Source organism: Astatotilapia calliptera, chromosome 10 (assembly GCF_900246225.1).
Source record: "Astatotilapia calliptera chromosome 10, fAstCal1.2, whole genome shotgun sequence".
Taxonomy (NCBI): Eukaryota; Metazoa; Chordata; class Actinopteri; order Cichliformes; family Cichlidae; genus Astatotilapia; species Astatotilapia calliptera.
The window spans coordinates 27198051-27217387 of record NC_039311.1 but is presented as its reverse complement, the minus strand read 5'-3'; the positions used below and the strand labels follow the sequence as shown (position 1 = coordinate 27217387).

General features: G+C 39.6%; 1 protein-coding gene across 2 annotated transcripts; it reads right to left on the bottom strand.

Moving 5' to 3' along the window:
- Positions 1-889: 889 nt before the first annotated feature.
- Positions 890-16485, bottom strand: LOC113030685 (cullin-5). 2 transcript variants are annotated; one of them, XM_026182342.1, is made up of 19 exons: positions 16413-16485; positions 13060-13169; positions 12871-12970; positions 10760-10936; positions 10517-10658; positions 9341-9486; positions 9032-9112; positions 8328-8466; positions 7038-7168; positions 5735-5842; positions 5588-5652; positions 5377-5509; positions 4956-5087; positions 4598-4721; positions 3902-4077; positions 3300-3461; positions 3046-3164; positions 2103-2226; positions 890-1948 (listed from the first exon to the last, which is right to left on the bottom strand). In XM_026182342.1, the coding sequence occupies exons 1-19, from the start codon at positions 16434-16436 to the stop codon at positions 1754-1756; spliced, it is 2388 nt and encodes a 795-aa protein (XP_026038127.1). In that variant the 5' UTR covers positions 16437-16485; the 3' UTR covers positions 890-1753. The 2 variants fall into 2 exon arrangements, with proteins under 2 accessions (XP_026038127.1, XP_026038128.1); XM_026182343.1 differs by having other exon boundaries at positions 8373-8466.
- Positions 16486-19337: the final 2852 nt, after the last annotated feature.

Sequence of the window (19337 nt, the reverse complement as noted above, 5' to 3'; positions counted from 1 at the left end):
AGGGGGTAGGTGGGGTTTTTGTGCTCACATCCAGAGCCGTATACCTGAGATGATCATACCATGGGTGTTTCAAGGAGTCTGAATCTTGAGCTTTCAGCTCACAGGGATTACTTGTACATGGCTAAAATTCGAAAAGGAGTACATGTATGACTGAAAACCGGTGGTGACGAGTGAGGAGAGAATCTGACGGAGAAACCGAGGAGCACGGCACGGCGACTGGCTCATCGTCCTTCTTTGTGATGCTTCCAATGAGCACATTTTTAAACAGTGGGCTTCTTGTTTTATTCCAAACTAGCAACTGATCCCAGGAAAGTCTGGGTACCTCTGGGCTAAAGTAAACTTGCTGTAGTGCCAAATTATAAGAGACACTTTGTGTGAAAACAAAACAACTGGCAGTCTATTATAAACCTACACTGCATTCTCCACAGTCTCTTCCTGCTTGGTTACAAGGTGTAGCTTTGGGAAAAATGATTCATTGATAGCCTCTTGACACAGAATGGAGGTTTCTAGCATAACTTCACCTACTTCCTAGGTTCGTTTAGAAGAACCAAGGGTCTGAAGAGGTCGAGGCTCTAGCAACACTTGCAGTATAAACAGCAGCTTTATTACTTGACTAACGCGTTTTGGCTTGTGGTGCTGATCAAGTAATAAAGCTGTTTTTTTTTTTATCCTAGTTTAGAGTTGCTGGAGCTTCAACCTCTTTAAAGCTTCTATGAACAAAATATTTGAGTGAAGGAAGCGTACGCTGCTCTTAGCTCTGCCTGGAAACAGGCTTGTAAATGACTCCAAATATACCTCAATTGAGGGCAATTAAGAGGATTGTTAGGGCTTCCTTTTAAAAAAAAGAAATCACCTAAACTGTTCATGTGATGAAAGACAAGCCTACATGTTGTTTTATAATAAGGTGCTGTTTATTTCATCATTTCATTATTCACATCTCACAGTACACTTTCTTATAGCTTTGAATTGTAGTTTTTAACCATGTGTAATACTGACCTCAGCCTCCTCTCCCAGGCTTCCTGGCATCACTCCCACCTCTGTTCCTGGGTACATTTGGTCGCAGGGACTCGGATTCTAACTTTTTACCCAGGGCCAGAGGCTTGAGGGAGTCTGGAGCTGGCTCTAGATTGTTGTCTGGTTCAGTCCTGCAAACTGTGAAGTGCTTATCTTGTTTTGTTTATTTATTCACACAAAGTCCAGATTAAGTGTTTGATCACTTTAACTGCAGAGAGCCGCCACCATAAACAGGTTATAGCAGCCTTTGAGGGACGCGGGCGGCGCTTTATTCAACGTTCAGATGATGTGGATTTGGCATGGATTAAAAGTGGACTGCAGGTATTTTGAGTTCCTCGGCCGTTTCCTGTCAGCATGCCTTCAGAAGTGTGCAAGCACTGAGCAGGAGTGTTATAGTGGCTGCCCCGATGATGCACCACTGCATCACAAGCAGACCATTAAAGATTAACAGCCTCATCTGGACGGCAGAGGAACCCCGCCGTAACTAAAAATACTTATGATCACTTGGTGCAGACTCCCACTGCAACTGGTCTTTGTTTTTGTTTTTTTATGTCTGTACAACTTTAAGGCAGGAAGTTGAATTTTTTTAAATAGGAGTCAGTCTTAAAATTCATGCCTCCCTGCACAGGATTTTTTGTTTTTTTTTAAATAAAGGACGGGGAGCCTGGAAGTATTCTAGTGTCCATCAGGCCTGATCCACTGAAACCAAAGTCAGAACAAGTCGTCCTAATGTGCTCTGCTATGCCATGTAGATGAAGGTGTTTATATCCGTCTCATCCCGCTTTATGTACTTATGGTCTATCAGCCACTCAATCTGCTCCTTGATCATCTTCTTCTGTGGTAAAAACATGTTCTTTAGGATTTCCACCAGCTCCGTCTGCAGCTGAGCGTTGTTGATGCGCTTCCTCATCTTCATTATTTGGATGATGGCCTCCTGGACGTGAGAAAAGGAAAAGAAGAGGGTGGAAAAATAACAAAGCAGGTCAAGAAACTGCACTGTGAGGCTCTTTATTCACAGTAGGTGGAGTTCAAAACAAATGAAGATACACCAGCCTCTAAACCTGCATGCTGCGAGCTCATCTCTGTACCTGTGTTCTTAGTATCCTGAGCTGGACGATGCCCTCGTTCTCCTCCTCTCTCATTCGCTCCGTGGTGAGCTGCAGCCGACCGATCAGGTTGATCTTCCCCCTTTTCTGAACCTTGGAATTTTTTCTGTAAAGTTGAATTTGAAAAATAAATGCCCCGGGTCAGCGTATGGACCTGTGGTCTCAACTAAGATATCTGGTCTGCAGTGTGACCAACTATTAACACCATCATCACTGGTCTGTTCGCACTAACAGCAGTGACGCAGAGAGGCCCGGAAGAAGCTGCTAGTTGTCTAACCCTGCTTACCTAAGCTATTATTTATTTAATAGGTTTTTATTTATAATAATATTATTTGTATTACATTTGCATATATTTTTATATTACTTATTATTGCTAGTTTCAAATCACAAAAATGTTATTAGACAAAAACTCTTTTTTCTCATTTATATAATGCATTCTCATTTATCACTGCAACAATTTCTTGCGTTCGTAGAAAAACTTCATAAAAAATTAAGGGAGCCTCAAGATTTTTGCATAGGGCTGCACATTTAAAGCACATCTAAGATCCTGTTCTTAAAAACAAAAGTGTTTTCAAATTAAAAAGAGAATGAAGTGATTTTGAATCTGAAATGTTCCTATTTTTGGAATATGATAATTTCATTCAATAACCTCTCAGCATCTCTAGTGTCCCTCAAGTACATCTGATGCTATAAATGTGGTAAAAGCTGAAACACATGCACAGAGCTAAACTTCCAACCACTCAAAAGTTATGTAATGGATTTTATGAGTCATTTGGAAACAACAGAGTGTGCAAAATTATATTTCTTCCTCACTAAGACCAGACTGTGTATTAAAACTTCACAGAAAGAACTAAAGAGGCAAAGTTGTGAATAAGAAGAAGAAGAAGAAGAAGAAGAGAGGAACAGGGTGAACGTGATCACTTACATGAGAGAAAATTCCTGGTTGACATAGAATAACGTTCCTTCTGCAAAGTCTTTTGGCGAAGACACTGCCGGGTCATAGAGCAACACCTGCCTCTTGAGTTTGGGAAACGCTACCAGAGACTGGGCGAACAGAGAGGTTTAAGGAGGGAAACAGAAAATCTTGTATTAATCAAACAAAAGAACAAACTTGTTTGTCTAAGACGTGGTAGAGACAGTCATCTACAGTTCACAGGCACTTTTGTCCTCGTTGTTTACCCAGAGAGTGCGCCGCAGCTCTGCATCGGGCAGCTCAGTGGCTAATTTGAGGTTTTCAAAGCTGATCCGCTCCCTCGGTCGCTGGTTCCAGGCAAACAGCACCGCCAGCTGGAATGTGGTCACCTCCAGGTCATACTGGCCCACCTCGTTCTTAAACGTTATCTGGAGAAGTACATTTTATTTAGATTACTAAGTTCAAACAATAAAGAAATAATAGATCGCGGGAGGAGTACATGTGCATGGTCGAAACTCTCCTTTGTAAAAAGTTTGAAGGAACTGCCTGGAAAATGTTCAATACAGAATTAATATGCTAATGTGGTCACCTCAGACACACACATGCTTTTCTAACCTTGGGCAAATAATCAGAATGATGCTGGTTTGAAGGGACAGGAGCTGATTAGCTTATTTCAGACAGTGGAGAAGTGGAGAAGCTGCTGAGCTCAGTATTAGATAAAAAAGGATTATTCTAATCTGTGAAATATGCAAAGCTGCACCAGTGAAAGTTTTCCAGTAAACTGCTTTGGCCATTACAGTAACTGGAATGGTGCAATTTCACAGTTAAGTTGCTTTTGTGAGTTCTTGTGCAGACACGTTAGACTCACGATGCCGTTGGACATGAGGTGATGCCAGTGAAGCTTCCTGCCACTGTGGTTCTTCTTATAGAAGTCTTCTACCTCAGGTATCAAATCCTCCAGCTCCGTAGGGAGAGACACAAAAACCTTCTCGCTGCTCCTCGACCACGCTCCAGCATTCAGGATCTTTATGTTGACCGAGTCAGCTGCAAGGGAGCGCACCAACATGTAAACCAACAGTTTACAGTTATAGCACATCCCAGTCAAAAGTACACATTACTGCACCTTGCTGGCTGAAACCAGCTACTAGTTAGCTTAGCATAAAGAAAGTCTTTAGGCTTTTGTGTTATCTAATGTTAAAACAGTATTTGATGTCTGTCTATTTTGAACACTGTGCTCACTGTTCTCGTGGAGGATGTAGATTGCAGTGTATTGAACTGTAAGGGAAATCCCCTTTGGGGTTGTGTCTCCTCCCAATAATTTACATGTTATGTTACTTTTTTATTCTACCCAGAAGACAAAGTCGTAGGGGTTAGCCGTTTCCCCCATTTCCAGCCTCTATGCTAAGCTAATCTACTGCTCATTAGTCTTTGTGTTTAGATTATACATGAGTGACATCAATCTGCTCATCTCAGTGGAGAAAAGCAAGAAAGTAAAATGTACTTGCTTCCCCAAACTATCAAACTCTGTCATCATTTTATTAAATAAAACATTTTCTGACTTTACCTGGTAAAGCAAGCTTGTTATGTTTATGCATTTCTTTGAAGGACTGGTTGAGGTCCTCCGACACCTTGATGTCTTGGAACATCCTCGCTAGCTTGTTGACATAGTCAGCTGGCATTCCTACTTCCTGTTTGTGCAAATGACATCACAGTAAAGATTAATCAATTAATCGTGTTACTAATTGTGTCTGTGTTAATTTGCGAGCAGTTTCTCATTATGATGTTCTGTCGGTGATACTTGTGATGATAAATGAAAAGGAGACAGCCCCAGATGTCTCACTGATGAAAACATTTAGTAAAAAGAGTAAGGTGAGCTTCATAGAAGGAAAAATAGAAAGTAAATGTTCCCCGTTAGCTCCTACCCTGAGCCACTCCACCATGTTCTCCTCTATCTCGCTGTCGGCTGAGATGTCCAGGATGAGCCGACGGGTCAGGTGGGCTTTGTGGTAGCGCATGAAAACATCTTTGTTCTGGACATACTTCAGGACTAAAAGCTGCAGGAAAACCGATAAATAAATTTAAATAAACACCGGTTGGAAAGGACTCAGCAGCGACTTTCGGTGTTTGTTGCAGTTTCTTGAGAATTCAAACACGTAAGAATATTTGGCACAAATTTGTTGAGGTTATTGCTCTTTACTTCTTAACGTTCCAATAAAGTCAGAGCTTGCCTGTTTCATGTTCTTCCTGCATGTTCTCTCAAGACTTCCAGAGCAATAACTAACAGTAGATCAATGTCAGATGCAGGAATGCCATTTTAAAAACTTACAAGAACACTAAACTTACCACTTCCTTGAGCTTGGCCTCGATCTCTTCAGAGGTGAGCTTCTTGCTGAGTGGAGTCTTCCTCAGGAGCATGTCACAGTAGTTGGCTAGCAGCTCTGGACACTTGGACTCAGGCTGAGTTTTCAACCCTACCCTGTAAACGCAGGTGAGGAGAGACGAGTGTAATCAAGCTGTCATTCGGAGCTGAAGTTCATGCAGGCAGCTCTCTTACCCTTTCTGTTTCATGGGAAGCTCTAATTTAAATATCGTGGCATCATTCACAACCGCTTTATAGGCCTGCAAAGAGGATTGAAAAAAAGTTCTGAGGATATTCTAAGACAGGCACCCTACAGTTACAATGGAACAAAGTGTGACTCACTTTGTCTCTAGCAGTCAGGAAGCGTGGATCATCCTGAAAGGCCTCTTTCACCAGTCGACTGAAGCGGTTAAACAGGGTGAGCAGCTGCTCCACGTATTTCTCTGAGTCCTGCAACAAAGACCCGATGGTGCAACCACTCACTGAGATCAGGATAAAAGTTCAGATTTACATTAACCAAGCTCAAGGTCCACAAACTTACAGTACGTTGAAATTTTATCTACAGGCCTTAAATTTTATAATTTAAGCATTAAAAATCTAAACCGTTAAAAAAGGGACCATAAGGACCACAAGGACAACCTGTAATACCAGTTACAAACAGGTACAAATGCACTATTCTTAAAATTAAAAACATTTATAAAAGCCCCCCCATCTGGTTCATTTTCACACTGCACAAATTATGTAGAAAGCAATAAACTTACTCCCTGACAACACCCTTATAGTGTTTCTTAAAAGAGAAGGGACATACACTTTGAGGCCAGTGGTACCCCTCAGCCTTCGAGATTTTTTTCTTTCAAAATTCCAGGTGAATATTGCATCCACAAGATTTTTAGAAACTTTACCTCTGGACTTGAGGTCAAGTTCAAACTCGTCTGAAGTTTTTAGTAGATACACCTATGGTATCAGTTTTAAATTCCTACATCGCTTCAGTCTCGAGTTATCGCATTCACAAACTTCGATGTCCATGGTGCCCACTTGGCCTCCTGGCAGGGTGACAACAATACCCTCCGATGGGGTATCTAAGGAGTCCAAGGATTTGTGTAGATTTGGTGTACCACATCTAAATTTCTAAATTAATTTATTAGCATAAAAAGGACTGAGTGTGAGACGAGAATTTTTCAGCTTAAACAGAAGTGTGGAGGTGTAAAGTGAGGAAAATGTTTTGCAATATTAAAAAAAAACAACCAAAAAATAAAAATCTAACATGTTCTCTGTTAGCGCTGCGACAGACTGGCAACCTGTCCAGGGTGTACCCTGCCTCTCGCCCTATGGTAGCTAGGATTGGCTCCACCACCCCTGCAACCCTGAGAAGGATAAGCTGAAGATAATCGATGGATGGATGTTTAGTCTTCATGCATAAGATTAACTCATCTGCTGCACACCCATTTCTTTTCCCAACCCCAACGATCTCTCTCTGGATCATTATCAAGCTGGCGTTTTGATTAATAAGAATGACGGCATCTCAGCATTTACTGCTGTCATTGAAACGCATCTCGATGTTAATACAAACTGTAATAACCTGCAGTCTATTCTGGCTAACCTCCCACCATCACCAGTGTGGCATGTTTGTCTGTGCGACACTCACAGAGGTGATCGTCTCCGCCGACGCTACCATATCGGCCAGCCCAGCACTCATGATGTGCTCCTCCAGGTCCTTCAGCATGGGCTCGATGCCGTTGGGCACTTTGTCCATGAGAGAAAACATCAGGTGCAACTCTGTGGTGAAAGCAAAGGCATCATCCTTGCTTTTTAGAAAGACTATGACTCAGAGTTATGGAGCAGTCAACAGCAAGGAGGTGGGCAGACCCTAAAACAGATGATATACTGCAAGAAATAACTCTGTGATGCCCCAGTCTTTACCAGAATCAATACAACTTGAAAAATTAAGACTGAACTAAATCCCTAAATGTGCATTTCTGTACTAGTGACATGTCTCTAATGTTCATTTTGTAGCTACATTATAACACGAGCAGAAGACGAGCTACTTTAAAATCCATTATTGTGGAAGGCCTTTGTCAATTTCATGAATTAAACCACACACACACACAGATGCATTAATAATACGGATGGGTGGTTAATGCAGCCCAGAAACTTGACAGAGGTCTTAATCACGAAACAATTCTCCAATACAAACTTTTATGTATTCTTAAGATTTTCCATATTGGACATTTACATTGAAATCGTGCAAAATGTCTGGAAGAAAAATGCTACATAATCTCTGGGTAGGTTTAATGCACCAGGATGTGTTCATCTACAGTGAACAGCAATGTGAGCAAAAGAAAAGAACAAGATGTGATACCAGCAGCTAAAATATCAAATTGAAAACTAAATGCATCTGTGGCAACGAGCACAGACTACCTTTAATGTATAAAATTATTATTGTGATATAAAACCTCATGAATAAGTCTCAAAGCTCGGGCACAGATACAAGACTTGAAAGCCTTTTATTATTAAAAAACAAACAAACAACAAATTCATGTCTGAGTAACGAGTTTCAAATCCTTATTTTTGTTTTACTTTAACCTGAACAACTTCTGCACTTCCTGCACTCAGTCTGTGTGTTTTCAAACCAGCGCGAGAATCAGTTATGATCCACTGAATACCTGTTTTTATTAACGTTATGAAATTTAGTGTATACTATTTAACCAGTCCCCCCCCCCCCCCCCCCAAGTAAAAGCTTTGGATCCCACAGGACACTCAGTTAGAACATCGAGTGCTGTGACAGACGGATCTATCGTGACGACCTTCCACCTCACACGTCGCCTTCTGTGTAAACCTCCGACTTCGTTTTAGATTAACGAGGCTGGTCATACTATCACACAGGGATGTTGTACAGATGCAGAGAGATTTGTTCAGGCTATTTTCTAGTGCAAACCTGAGCTGGCTGAGCCTTTGGTGGGAACAGTCCTGCCGTACTCACTCTCTGTCTCATTTCGTTTGATCATGCCCGGACATTCGGCTAAGATGGTCTCCTTGAACGATGTTACTAGCGCATTGACGCAACACTCCATTAACTGCAAAGATAAGCAGAGGCAAAAACACTCAGAGACAACACACGTGCAGATATCAGAAATCAGCATTTTTGGGACGATCCTTCAGCACTGTCTTTCCAAGAGTAAGAGGAGAAGACCAAACTTGGAATAAGCCCATCAAGGAATAATAATAAGAGGAAACGTGAAATAGGCTTTGCGTGAAATAACCCAAAGATTAAAGTAAAAGGAAATATGTGAAAGGAACGCCTGGCCACATCTGTATTATTCACTATACTACAAACAGCAGTTTGTAAAAACAGTAAAAACTGCAGTTCAAGGGAACTTGAACTGCTACATACTCTAAATATTTATTTGCAATCTTTTAATCACACAAAGTAAACAAGGATATTTTAAAAATATGCTTTTTGTCTTTGATTTCTGGGTGAAAATTGTGAAATATGGCAGAAACTGGCACAATATTTTTTACTGTAACTTGAAAAAGAAGAAAAAGCTTAAAAATTAAATAGAATATAAACATTTAGAGACCACAGAAATTGATGTTTATGTTTACACAATTTCAAACTAAAACAATGGAGCTTATACTAACTGCTTGTACAGAGTTGCAGTCACGTCTCGTCTCTAGGTAACGCAGGGCACGTTTCTCCTCTTCCCTCAGCTTCGAATCAGCCTGATGAAAATAAAACATATATATGCAATATTTATGCATGTTAGAAAAAGCTAAAAGCAAACATATAAAGATGAAAAGCCTGTAAGTTTTAAATGTTTATAGTTGGTATTTCACAAATATGGGATAAATAAAGGTAGTTATACCAGCAAGTAAACAGTGAGCAGCAGTTCCATTAAAATAAACAAAGAAACTGGGAAATCTGTTTTCTGGCCCAGGAGTGTTACTCACATATTTCATGTAGTTTTGGACGCCGTTCTGCTGGAGGTAGGCCGGTGCTTGTGTTCTGTAAAACCTCTCAGTAGAATCCATATACGCTTTTTCAAAGTTATCCCTGTAGATCTGCAGCTTGTCGTCGGGGTTGGAGCACAGGTTTACTGCTCAGGACAATAAAAATCATCACACAGTGAGATACAATACAATTTTTTGAGCTTGAGTGACTCAAATGTTAGTGTTAAGTGGTTAAAAAAAAAGTAGTACAAAGGCTAGACATAGCAAGACTGTTGATTTGCATATCTGTGGTTTTTCATATTTTTCTCTTCCTGGTCCTGTGTTTTTTTAACAGATGGTGATGAATTACATTTTCTACTGCGCTCCATTTTCAGGGCTCGCAAAATTGCTAGCCCGATGGGCAGGGCTGAGATAGATTTTGGTCGCCCGACCAGAGATATCGCTAGCCCCGGGACGTAGGGCTAGTACTCAGAAATCCTTAAGTACTTCTGAAAAGTTTTTGTGTTTTTCTGGAAAGGCAGCTAATTTTGTGTTACTTTTCAAGTGTTTTCATCATTTCAAATGTTAATAACTAAAGACAGTATTTTGGATTTTGTCTCACTTGGCCTCTTGGCCGGAGTTTATTCAATAAAGAAAGAAAGAAAGAAACTGAAAACTGAGTTTTCGAAAATCTCCACCCCGGCAGGAGTTTTAAAAAAATCTGTTTTCAGTGAGCAAAAACATTGTTTACGTCTGGACGAAAGGCCCAAAGGCCCAAACGCATAGAAAAAGCTGCGTTTTCAAAAATACCCGAGTAGGTGTGGACATCGCCGTAAAGAGTTAGTATGTTTGGTGCATTCAGATCATTGTTCTGATTGCAAAAGCGAAGAAATACGAAGAAATGAGGGGTGACTCAAGACTTTAGTATGTATAACACAAAGAGTATTTCCGGTAGTCCAAAAGGTGTGAAGCAGACCATCTCCAGTTGTTGTGCATTCATAAACAATGTCTGTCATGTAGAACAGGAGGCCTCAGCCTCAATACCAAGCTGCTGAAACCAAAAGCTACTACGCTGTCATTCACGAGCAGTCATATTTTCTACCCTTTCTGATCTATGACTGGACAAACAGAACCTTCAGACGTCGCCTGCAGGATCCAAACAAAGGCTTGAAACAGGTGTGTCTCAGTTTTTCTCACCGTATGACTCCCGCACTCCGATGACCAGCTGTGAGTCAAAGGCCTCCCCCAGCCTCTCGGCGTGGACGAGCTTCATGGCACTGTCTTGTAGCCTGTTTTTAATGTTGGAGAAAATGGACTCGTTCCATGTGTCAAGCATGAGCTGCAGTGAGCATAGAGAAAAAGTGTTAAACACAAACATGCACACTGACGAATGTTTCTTTGGATCACAGTAAAAAGACAGAAACAAACAAACCCACTCACCTTGCGGACGATGCTGTCCTCCATGTTGGACTTCTTGTTGCTTCCTTGCTTACCCATCAAAGTGATCTCCAGCTGGCAGAAAGGTTTGGGCAGAATGTCACACTGTGTGAAGAACTTCCTCCACTCCACAATGTACGCCTTCAGCAACGCCGTGTCATCTTGGTGACTAAGCACCCGCTAAGAAAAGGAGAGAGACACAAGTTAGGGTCAGTTTGCACCTGCAGAAATAAATTGGTAGCCGATATTTAAAATTAAGATACACCTTAAAGAATCAGCACGAACACTGATGAGAAATTTAAACTGATGTCAGAACAGAAAGTATTTTTTAAATGTCTGGAGGAAAAAAAACATAGCCTGTATCTATCATTCAAACAGACACAGATAATTTGAAATCTCTGTCATAACATTCATCCAACAATTAATGGAGCAGTTCCCAAAACGGTCAGCTAACAGGTAAAAAAAGGAGAACTTACACAAAACTTTGGGGAACAAGTTGATAAATCTCAGTTTGAAATTGAGACTAGGCTAGATTTTACTAAAGTTCTGTAATACTTATATCTTTTAAGTATTTTTATTACAAATGCCACTCCATATTAGAGAAAAAAAAATCTGTTAAAGGGAAACCTACTCTTTAAACGCTGGATGGAGGAACTCATTTCAGCGTGACTTTAAAGCTCTGAGTACTAGAGAGCAGAATGCCGTCCGGCCTGACCGGGTCATCTGTCAGGGGAAGTTGGCTAATGTTGGACGATGATGCTGCCAATTAAGCATAAAGGGGACTCTCAAAACCCAAATGTCCCTTCTGAGAGAAGAAAGGAGCAGTTGATCTTCAGAGGACTGTGTGAAAGTGTCAGCTAAGGCAGTGGGACCAGGTTTTTCTGCTACTGTAAAGTAGAAGCAACCTCACAAATAACTGAAAGTCTATGTGTGCTGCAAAAATGATCAAAAGAGGAACTCATGACATGAATCTATTTTGTTCATTGAAACAGGGGCTGTACAACAAAGAAAGCTTAAATTATAAAATATTTTTTTTTCCATATCTAGCTTCATTTATTCCAACAACAGCAATCAGACTAGCTACAAGCAGACGGACGTGAAAGATGCAACAGTGGCAGCATGTCAACAATCACAACCATGGACAGGTGTAGTGGCCGCAGAGTCACAGTCACACAAAACAGTGGTCTGAGATGAGAGGTTTGCAATGGTTGCTTTGAAGAAAGGATCATTTGCTGTCAGTTGTCTTCTTCAAAGCATCTTAGGTGTGTCACAACGGAGTTAAAACACCAATAAGATGCAGTCGGTCTGCTACTCATCTGTGACTGAATGAGGTTACGTTTGCAATTATATGCAATCTGTCTACGAAGATAAAGTGATTAACTGTAACAAATTGACAAAAAGTGCAAATTTGTTGCTGTCTGCATCCACAGAAATTCATGTCAACTACTTACATTCAGTGTCCAGCCAGAACCCCGTAGATACAAATCAAAAATTGCTCAACAAATAATGAAGCAGTTTCTACAATACGGCAATTTATTGTGAAACTATAATGTTGCTTTTATACAGGAATATACCCAGAATACAACAAGCTGAGTGGAGTCCACGACTGCAAAGAGACCTGTTGCAGACTCAGATTGATGGTAATGTGAAGGCATCTGTCTGCATTTACAAATTAGACAGCAAACCTTTCCCAATCTGTGTGAGAGTGACTGCAGTCAATATAAGTCAAACTGTGACTGTTTAAAGACATGTTGCCTCCCCTAGGCAACCTGTGCAATCACCTTGCGATCAAAAGTAATTGTCTGGGATCGAGGATATTTGCGCGTTCAACCTCTGTCTAGAAAAGTTCAGTGTAATCACTAGGAAACTTCCCATTCTTCCTAGTCACATAGCCACAGTAAAGGAAGATAAAACTACAATATTAGAAAAATGCAAAGATGTTAAACAGGAAGGCTTTCTCATCTACTCAGATAGATACAAAAACATTTACAAAACGCTAAAATAAGTCACAAAATATACTTGAGTGTTGGGTAAGATGCTTGTATATGCTGTCCAAGCAACATGTATGTGTAGGAAACACTGAACTTAAATGAACTGGAAGACAAAAAGCTTACTGCTTGTGCTTGTTTGATGAAATCTAATATGTCCTCTTTGAGGGCCTGGTGGATCTTAGCTGGACCTTTGTCGTCCCACAGGCACACAGCATGGACATCTCTGTAGAAGCAAAAAAAGGAGTCACATCATCACATCTAAAAACCAAAGCCTAAGGTGAAAGCGCAGAGGTAGAGTCACCGAAAACTTACGAGAACAGGTCAAACCACTGTTGTTTGGTGACGGACTCTTGCCGCAGGAGCTTCAGTACTATGGGGCGCATCAGGTCCCATTTATCTTCAAACTGAAGGGAGCCTTTGTTCTGGAAACAAGCAGGAGAGGAGAAGAGTCAAATTATATGACTCACTAAAACAAAACTTTAGGGTGAGCTACAACTCAACATTAATCTGCTTTCAAACACCTGGCAATTTAAGATTATTTATATGTATATATAAGTTTCACTTTCTCAGCTTTCTGTTTTTCTCTGTGAAACTTTCTCAGCTTTCTGTTTTTCTCTGTACAATGACAAAATTTTGAGATGGAGGTTTCTTTTTGACAACACAGATGAAAGGGAATGGGAGGCAGTGAGAGGAGAAGCAGAATCTTCCCCACAGAGAACAATCACTTGTGATGACTTATCAAAATGGACAAAGCTGCCCCTCCTCAGCCACAGACTAAAACATGACTTCACGGGCCGACCATAAAGCCTGATTTAGGAATTGCAAAACACCATCACCATTCCTGGAAAACTGCTCTGACCTCAGTGTCCTGACAATACGTTTTCAGTGACAGTCTTTGTCTTTCCCTGGTAAGCAGAAAAAGCCTTAATATAGATGATCCAACAACAGGAAGTCTGAACCTTGTACTTCTGTACCACATATAAAATCTGCAAGTAGGCTAAATCTGCATATCAGATCCTCCCTGTTTCTTAACAACAAAACTGTGAAGTCTGTTAACTTACACACTCTGACTTAAATCGGCTTTATTCTTATATTGCTTTTCAGTTTTACTGACTTTCATTCAGTGCTCTTCCCCTCTCTTCTGATTGGTCAGATGCTGCCAACTTCACCTCATAACTAGAGTGATAAACTCTGTACTTATCGAGTTGTGAAGCAGATTTGTGTGACCACTCAGCCTGATTGATGATGTTAGGTGAAGTGAAGCCAGATAAGGAAAGATATCTCAGATGTGTTGAACTTGTTTTGCAGTGGAAACCCCAGGAAGCTTAAAGGACTGGATGCTTGTTCAATTCACAGTGTTAAGATTTGTACAAAAAGTCAAAATAAAAGCATTTGGATTTTAATTTAATCTCAGCTGTTTTTCATTTTGATGGGTCATATAGTGACTCATTCAAGACACGCTGCGGTGCTGATGGACTTTTGATATGTCTGATATTATTAATGCCAGTGCTGATATTGATTCAGTCTGCAGTGTGTTAGCTTTTTTGTTTCTTTTTTGTTATATATCATTCAAAAAAAAATACATTAAAAAAAGACAAGTTTTTAGAGTGGTAATTATTGCACAATGACTTGATAATAGTGCAAATGAAATAGACTAAGGTTAGACTACCAAAACTACCATCTAGTTGCACAGCTAAATTTGTGGCTATATAACATTTTATTACTTGTTGATTACCTTGTGCGGGTTCTCTGCATCAAACTAGTTTAAATACCTTTATGATTTTAGTGTAGTTGGTCACAAATCCTGGGATCATAACAACCCTAATATTTAAAATAATGCGGCTGATCAACTATGCTAGTGTTTTACTGTTTTTTTTTAACCTCTTGTGCCAAGGAAACCAAGAAAAATAACTGATGTGACAAGAAATAAATATCTGCCTCTGACATTAGCAGACATCAATCACCAGTATATCACGGTTTCTCTGGCAATCATCAAAAGAGTTTTGGCCTTCCCTACAGCTGGACCAACCACCGTAGGTACATACAGGCTATTCCAGTTTCTTACTTTTTTGCATATTTGTCACACTTCAATGTTTCAAATTATCAAACACATTTTAATATTAGAGAAAGATATTTGATATAAGATCAAAACCTACCTGGCCCTATATGAAACAGTAACTGCCTCTTAAAGCTAATAACTGGTTGTTCCATGCTTGGCAGCAAAAACTGTAATCAAGCATTTGTGATACCTGGCAATGAGTCTTTCACATTACTGTGGAGGAATTCCTCCCACACTTCTTTGAACAATTGTTTTAATTAGGCCGCATTGGGGGGTTTTCGAGCTTGAACGGCCTGTTTAAAGTGAGTTCAAAGCATCTCAATTTGATTTAGGTCTGGACTTTGCTTAGACCACTGCAAAACCTTCATTTTATTTCTTTTTTTGAGCCATTCAGAGGTGGACTTGCTGGTATGTTTTGGATCATTGTCCTGCTGCATAACCCAAGTGAGCTCGAGTTTTAGGGCAAAAACTGATGGCTGGTGATTCTCTTTTAGGATTTTCTGGTAGAGAGCAGGATTCATGGTTCTACCTGTACAACTTCCTGAAGCAGCAAAGCAGCCCTAGACCATCAGGCTGACACCACCATGTTTGACAAATACTTTATCACACAACTGTATGTGGCCTATTTCTTGCTTTTAATTTGATTAATATGCACAAACACAGGTTGATCTCAAAATAGTCTGCATAGCTTTTTTCACCCTCTGGTGTCCCATTTCTCCTTTTACCTTTCACATTTTGTATTTGGATGACCTTTTGTTGGCAATAAAATAAGAGGAAAACAACGAATTTTCTTACTTTTTACTAGATCATTTCATAAATGCAAGAAAACATGGCACTATGGTAAAGAAGTAAAAAGCTAAAGGACCAGATAATCATAAACAGCTCACTATGGTCACATGTAGCAGATTTAATTATTTACACCTATCATTAACCTTGCGTGTGAAGGCCTTCATAATAAAGATCCACACAGATTCTGTTTTGGTCAAAGAATGTTCATCTGACAGTAACTGTTGAGAATCACTGAGTTATTTCCCTACTGAATAGACAGTTTTTGCATAGACTGCTGCTGTCACTTAACTATACCTAGCCTTCAGCTCTAGCCTGTGTCTGCTCACATCCATAGGTGTCTGACAAGCGAAGCTTTGTTAGCGAAACAGCAGCTGAAGATTACAGGAGCCACCAGAGCAAACAGCAGCTCCAGGCAGCCTTTAGCTTGGCTGCAGATTCCTGAGCCACTGACAGGTAGAGGATATGAGACCTGCACCCAGCGCGCGCACACACACACAGACTGTGGTTGTATTTTAACGCAGGCTCATTAGAGAATACATCCCTGTGACTCTGCAGCTCCCCCGTATCTGCCGTTTCCCTTCACATTTAGCAGTGTTGTAGCTTTTCTGTGTAGCCAGCTAAATCACTGATAAGTGGCTAATGTTAGCCAGATGCAACTTAACTGCTCCACGCTGAAGTAAACACCGACGGGACGGCCGTAAACGGGTGCAGCGTGCTGTTCGTTAACACCGGAGCTAAACGCCCACAGCACACTGCACACATGACAAGCAATTCCACGGACGCTGAGTACAAATAATTGAATCGAAGTGGATCCTACCTTTAGCAAATTAGACGTCGCCATGTTCCCTCAACTTATCCTCTCGTAAAATCTCGCGCGAACAACAAGACCTACGAAGATTAACCTTATCGAAATATCGCTGTTGTTAGGGAAGCTTTTGTTTTTTAAATAGAAATGTTTTAAGGACAAAAGTATCATTTTAACCACTTTCTTTTACATATAGATGTACTTTATTAATATGTATTAATAAAGTAAAATTATGTTTATTAATATTTACGTGCATTTATTTACGTTTTTTGTTGTTCCTTAAAGCTCAGCCTATGTCAGAATGTCTTTTTGTGGTGCTCATTTTACGTTTGTTGTATAATTTATTCTCACCTTCATTAATAACAGTATTTAACAACGCTCTGTAGTGGAACGTTTATAGTATCACATAAAAGGTTTATTTTTAGTTACAGTTAGTTTATAATGTAGCCATTAAGAAGTATTACTTGTTAAAGTATATGTTATGGTTTTCATGTTTCCTGCACTCTCCTTCTCCTAAAACTTTTTTGTTTATTTTTATGTTTTTGATTTGTGTGTGTGTGTGTGTGTGTGTGTGTGTGTGTGTGTGTGTGTGTGTGTGTGTGTGTGTGTGTGTGTGTGTGTGTGTGTGTGTTTTTCTTCTTCTTACAGCAACATTAGTGTAGTAAGTGTAACGGAGGCTTTGATTTTATTGTCATTCGTAAATTGTTGGGAATTAATCCACAGTGGAAGTCTCATTTTAACAGGTACAATCAATTTTTGGAGTGTTATTGTGTGTTCCCAAATTTGTAAGGTCACATCGAACGAAAAAAGGCACTATGAGATTTAATCATAGTTTGTACCTGACCAAAATATTTGAATTATTTTAAATGATTTGTGTGTTTTGTTTGTTTTGTTTTGTTTTAACATAAAATGATTTTTAAAAATTAATCATATTACAACATTGTAGAATAAACAGATTATAGACATTAGCTAAAATATTCTCAGGCTGAATATTATTTATTTATGTTCACAAACAACATGAGCAAAGTGTAATTTGAGCAGGTATACTGCACTACTTTTGCCAACCGTAAGGGATTATAGTGAAAATGTGGCGGCCCTAGATCTCCTGTGTCATCTTTACCATACCTCCACAAAACATTCCTTTTGCAAGTTCATAAAAAATAAATAAAGAGTCTAAAAAACAAAGTCAAAGTAAATAAAAATCTTTTAGTTTGGTTAATAATTACTTTACGGTAACTTCAATCAAAAAATCAGGTACGATGTATAATCACGTTTGTGAAAACTTTTTTTGAAGTTTATCATCTGCAACTAACTGAAGTTTCTTTTTAGTTCTCTAAACCTTATAGGATTTACAGAATTTATGCATTTAGGACTAATAAAGCACAAAAAAAATGGTTCCTGTACAATAATGTATAACAAATACAGCTAATCAGAGACATTAGAAGGTATTTTCTGCCATACTGAACCACATAGCACTACCTCTGCTGTTTTACTTCACTTTCACTGCCTTGTAAATGATATGTAGGAAAAGTAAAAGGAAACATTTGCCACATATCACACTGAGTGCAGAACTGGAGATAGGAAAATGTTTGTACAGTCTCAGGGCCAGTTATTGTTTCACTGTCAGCATGGTCTTTATTATCATTCCTTCCCTGCATGACATGAGGGAGAGAGGAGAGAAGTACAACAACATTAATAAAAAAAGGAATTTTGCTCAGTCACTGCTGGGATTTTTCCATGACAAGATCATCCTGAGGAAAAAAGAAAAGCTTGGAGAAATCAAACCTACATTCTTTGAGTAAGAATGTAGGTTTGATTTATAAAGTGAAGTGCTGGGGACATTTCCTATCCTGTACTTAGACACATTATACTGTTACTGTATAATACTTTCTCCACTCTGGTGACCATATAGGAAATATGACCAATTAGACATTTGCTGCATACCTCATGAATAAACAAACCCGCTAATAGCGATAAAACATTACTTTTAATACAAACTTCTGTGTTGTCTACAAATGTTTTATATTAATTATAGCCTACAAATGAAGCGGGAAAATAATGAGAAAACAGGAAGAATCACAGGCGAAATGTTCACCACTCTAATAAACACATTGCTGCATATACTGGAGGTAGAAACTTTGGGTTAGTGTATTTCTGTTCACCTCAAATGTATTTCAATTCCAAAATTCCAATTTGCAACAACTGCCTGGAGTTACTTTATATTACAAAGTGAGAACCCTAAAATCAATCCCTTGATTTGGATCTGAGTTGGTCACACAATGTTGCTGTGATCACAAAAGCAGCAAGACAGCAGCTCTTCTTCCTGCGGCGCCTGAGAAGATTCAGATGAACTCCAGAATACTAACAAACTTCTATTGAAACCATTACCATTGAAATTATTCTGACTGGCTGCATCACCACCTGGTATGGCAACTGTAATGCCCTGTACAGCAAAGCTCTGCAGAGGGTGGTGAGATTAGCACAGCGCATCACCAGGACTGAACTGCCAGCCATGCAGGATCTCTATAGACAGTGCTGCATGAGGAAGACACAGCGGATCCTCTCTGATCCCAGCCACAGACTTTTCACACTTCTGCCGTCTGGCAGGCAGTTCAGGAGCATCCAGACCTGCACTAGCAGACACAGAAACAGTTTTTACCCACAAGCCATCAGGCTTTTGAACTGCTGACACTCTTTACACACCATTACACACTCACTACAATTACAGGGCTCTACACACTGTCACTTCAAAAAATGCCACTTAAATGCTCATTGCACAAGTTTTTGCACAACCGGTAAATACTTTTGCACAAACTTTAAATACCAACTTGTCTTAAATACTCTAAATATTAATACTTTTTCTCTCTTGTATTATTATTATTATTATTATTATTATTATTATTATTATTATTATTATTACTGCTATTTTCATGTTAT

What these genes read in the sequence shown, in the direction of transcription:
- LOC113030685 (XM_026182342.1), bottom strand. Translation starts at nt 16,436, where the DNA reads ATGGCGACGTCTAATTTGCTAAAG. An exon ending in AGGACAGCATCGTCCGCAAG is followed by an intron (nt 10,659 to 10,759) that starts GTGAGTGGGTTT and finishes TGCTCACTGCAG; the next exon opens with CTCATGCTTGACACATGGAA. An exon ending in CGGAGTGCGGGAGTCATACG is followed by an intron (nt 9,487 to 10,516) that starts GTGAGAAAAACT and finishes TGTCCTGAGCAG; the next exon opens with TAAACCTGTGCTCCAACCCC.